The sequence below is a fragment of the Saccoglossus kowalevskii genome, chromosome 14 (assembly GCF_978046115.1).
Source record: "Saccoglossus kowalevskii chromosome 14, keSacKowa6.1, whole genome shotgun sequence".
Classification (NCBI taxonomy): domain Eukaryota; kingdom Metazoa; phylum Hemichordata; class Enteropneusta; family Harrimaniidae; genus Saccoglossus; species Saccoglossus kowalevskii.
The window spans coordinates 28,955,062-28,959,213 of record NC_140654.1 but is presented as its reverse complement, the minus strand read 5'-3'; the positions used below and the strand labels follow the sequence as shown (position 1 = coordinate 28,959,213).

General features: G+C 39.7%; 1 protein-coding gene across 1 annotated transcript; it reads right to left on the bottom strand.

The window, feature by feature from the left end:
- Positions 1–2,797: 2,797 nt before the first annotated feature.
- LOC102807289 (uncharacterized) lies at positions 2,798–3,538 on the bottom strand. Its single transcript, XM_006811347.1, has one exon. The coding sequence runs from the start codon at positions 3,536–3,538 to the stop codon at positions 2,798–2,800; it is 741 nt and encodes a 246-aa protein (XP_006811410.1).
- Positions 3,539–4,152: the final 614 nt, after the last annotated feature.

Genomic DNA, 4,152 nt, shown 5'->3' with positions numbered 1-4,152 from the left:
CATGCATAAAGTACATGTATGTGCCAAATTTGAATGAAAACTGACAGAGCACGCCCAAGATACCGCATAAAAAAAATAAGATGCCTGCCAGTCGACCATCTTTGATCCAATTGTGAAATAAATCGTCATGAACATGTATAATCTATGTACCAAGTTTGAATGAAAACTGACAAAGCATGTCCAAAATACAACATTTTCAAAAACAAGATGGCTGCCAGTTGGCCATTTTGAATCGAATCGCTAAACCACTGCATGTGCATATGTCCCACATAAAGTACTAGGCACATGCGAAGAATGAACGGAATCAGTCCAGTCGGATGGTAATGCCGATAGAACCCAAAGTATTCCGAAAGATGGTGATCATAAAAAAATGCAATGCGAAAGTAAAACTGTTGTAGCACAATGTGTTGGCATGGATTTCAGTTGAAAACTGTATACTTTTCAGAAGAAGTGATTAGCAATTATTAAAAGTGAAATGCAAGTTGAAAGAAGAGTTTTGACATAATTCGCGATAACAGTTCAAATGAATTTTACCCATGATGCAATGAACACATCACTTTTCTTTTTTAGCAGAGACATATCTTGACCCCCACTTTGACAGCGACATACCCGGGTCAAAGTGATTTTGACAGAATTTCAGCCTCCAATTAAGGACTTGCTTAGAAGCGGTTCCATGACGGTTGCTAATTACAAGTAACAGACAGGGTCGACCATCACTGCTGATGCACATGCCAATGCCAATTTTTTGGCTATTTTTGTTAAAACATGGCTAAAAAAAAAAGAAGCTGAAATTTTTATTGGTGGAACCAGTCGACTATTTGAAATTCTAAAAGTCAGGTCTACAGTTCATACTAGACCCCATCATTTTAGACAAGCATGCAGCTCTCAGCTGACATAGCTTTGCTGTTAGAAATTCACATTTCAATTAAATGAAATGAACAAATCTGAGAGGTCTACCCGAGGTACCAAAATATCACTTTTTATCAAAAATATTTATCAAAATTAGAGAATTGAAGATATCATCACAAAATGATCAAATCTAAGAGGTCTGTCTACCCAAGGTACATATACACCAAGTATCAAAGCAATAAGCATTGTAGTTTCAAGAAGAAGTCAAATAAGTAGAAAGTTGACATGCACAATCACTCATATGATAAGCTCCACTCGACAAAGTTGACAGCGGAGCTAAAAATAGGAGACCATTTTGGTCACCAGTTAACACTGATGGGACTACCGTAGTTAAATCAAGTGGGGTGAGACCAAAATAAATGACACAGAGACAAGGATGCCGGTAGGTAGGTATGGGAGGGAGCATCACACCCTCACGTGCAGGCGTCATAGCGGCTGACCCCATGATGCAATTCGCAGATTTGAATTACATCATGACATGAACAACGTGGTACCTGAGTGTTGGTGGTCACTACGGCAACCTCACAAGTAGGCGTCGTAAGAGTTGTTGCCACCGTACGAGTCACAATTTAGACTAACACTGCGGCAAGAACACCGTGGTACCCAAGCAAGGCTGTGTATGCTGCAGTGACAGCCCCCCCCCCCCTGTGCTTTATTGTATAATACTGAGAATCAAGTGAATAACAGAGACTTTGCGGTGGGTGGGTGGGAAAAATCGTTCGACAGCAAGCAATGAAGCAAATGTGATATGACTGATGAGTGAATGCTTGGTCTAGTGGTAAAATAACCAAGATGCAGAGAATTGATTGGTTGGGGATGGGAGGATTATTGAATATACAAAATATGATTGGTTACCAAGAATGCAGGTTATGGAATGTGTACTTAATAACAAAGCATGGCAATGAAACAAAGGACTGGATGTGTAATGCAGAAAGAGGATTATTATAAGTATGAGGGTGATAATTAAAACATAACATTGAACAAAAGACTGGCAACAGGGTGAGGCAAATGAACCCCATGGTCAGGTGTTAAGTATAAACTATGATTGTGAAAACATGATATGTAGGTAGTAGACAGGTGTGGTCGTCCCAGCAGTGTTAACCTCAGATTACTATGTAATCAGCCAATTAACACTGATGGGACTACCGTAGTTAAATCAAGTGGGGTGAGACCAAAATAAATGACACAGAGACAAGGATGCCGGTAGGTAGCTATGGGGGGAGCATCACACCCTCACGTGCAGGCGTCATAGCGGCTGACCCCATGATGCAATTCGCAGATTTGAATTACATCATGACATGAACAACGTGGTACCTGAGTGTTGGTGGTCACTACGGCAACCTCACAAGTAGGCGTTGTAAGAGTTGTTGCCACCGTACGAGTCACAATTTAGACTAACACTGCGGCAAGAACACCGTGGTACCCAAGCAAGGTTGTGTATGCTGCAGTGACAGCCCCCAAATTACGCATAGAGAACGAGCATGATTGTGTTAGAAAATGCAAGTCATGCAAGCAAGATTTATTTTGCTTTGATGAGGTGGTAGCATGGAGGCTACTCAAAACAAAATAAGAATAAAAAACAAATTATGACAAGAGCAAAAGTGGTTTGAATGCGACGATAACGCAAAAGTGTAAGCCATGTGCTCAGCGAATGCATAAATAATAAAGAATTACGAATCCGAGTAAAACGATACACAAAGTCAAGTTAAATGCTTTTTAAAAATTAATGAATGACATAAATAGTAAAATGAATTACGAATGTGAGTAAAACGATGCACAAAGTCAAATTCAATGTTTCTTTTTTTTTAAATTAATGAATAACATAATAATAAAGTGAATTACGAATGCGAGTAAAACGTTGCACAAAGCTAAAAATTACTTTGATAGTTCAATTGTTCAAGTAATGTTGTACCATGATTCCGGGTACCTTGCGAAGAGTTTTCATTGGCGTCTTAATGTAGGTTTGGTAGGCATCACTCTTCCATCGTCCAAGGCATTTGATTAACCAATCCGGAATTCCTGCAGCTGCAGCGGTGGTGGCAGCTCCACTTCGAAAACTATGGCTGGTGAATTGGGTGATATGAGGTACACCACCCTGAACGAGGTGAATTTGCAACACATGTGTAAGCTTCTGGGGGGTAAGGTAGTCACCGTTGGTGAATTGAAATGCGGGACTCTGTCGCAAGTTTGCAGAATAACGGTGATACGCACGTACCGCACATACTGATGAATCAGAAGCAGCGATGACAATGGTTTGACCCTGCCGAAAAAGATCAGACTTTGATGCCTTTATGTGAACATTGAGCCCACAGAGATTGTCATCGATGTGTATATCTGCATGGAGTAGGGTTGTAGCTGTGTCGTAATATGTTGGAGAAGAGGCGGTGAATTCACTTACTCTAAGAAAGCCGAAAAACGCAATGGTGAATGCTGACCACATCATAAGTTGGTCGATAGGGTGAAGAGAATGAGATGCACGGAGGGCGTTTTTCAGTTTCCGAAGTATACCTATAGTAACAGGAAGTCGTTGGCGAGTAGGCACGTTGTGATGTCGCCTGATTCCTTGTAAGGTGCGGTGTAGAGTGTTCCAGTTAGATATATCATTGGCATGTCCTGCTTCGATGTGCATGTCGAGGGTGGCAGTCAGGTACAGTTTTATGGTGTTGTAGACTAGCCCAAAGAAGGAATCTTTTCAGTGATGTAATTAAAGCACCAATGAGAAAAATGACCAATTGTTATTTTTGTTCAAAATCAAAGATGGCGGCCAAGTGACTGATCAAAATTATATTATTTTAAGAAGCTATGGCCAGACATGTTAATATACACAAAATACGCAACGTAGCAAATTTGTGGCATAAGTAGTTGAGGGCATTTTTTGCCCTTTTTTTTAGAAAAAAACATGACATAGTGCCCGTCATGTTTTTAGTGACTTTGTTAAACAATTAAAAGCATAGTCACAGTGTGTTTAAATATTGGAATATTATTAGCATATTAACTACAAATGTGCATGAAACAAGTAAAAAGAATAAGAATAAAACAACAAAAAGAAAGAATAAAGTTGGAATAAAATTGGTCAAGACATGCCCCAGAAACTGGTGACATGTCCAAATGTTGTTTTTTTGGGCCGTTGAAGGTCAACAAAATAAAACAATGTGATGTATCAAAAATCTGTCCAGGCATGCACAAGAAATGATGAACAGAAGGATGTACGCGACAGTCAAAAAGTCATTGTTCAATCCAATT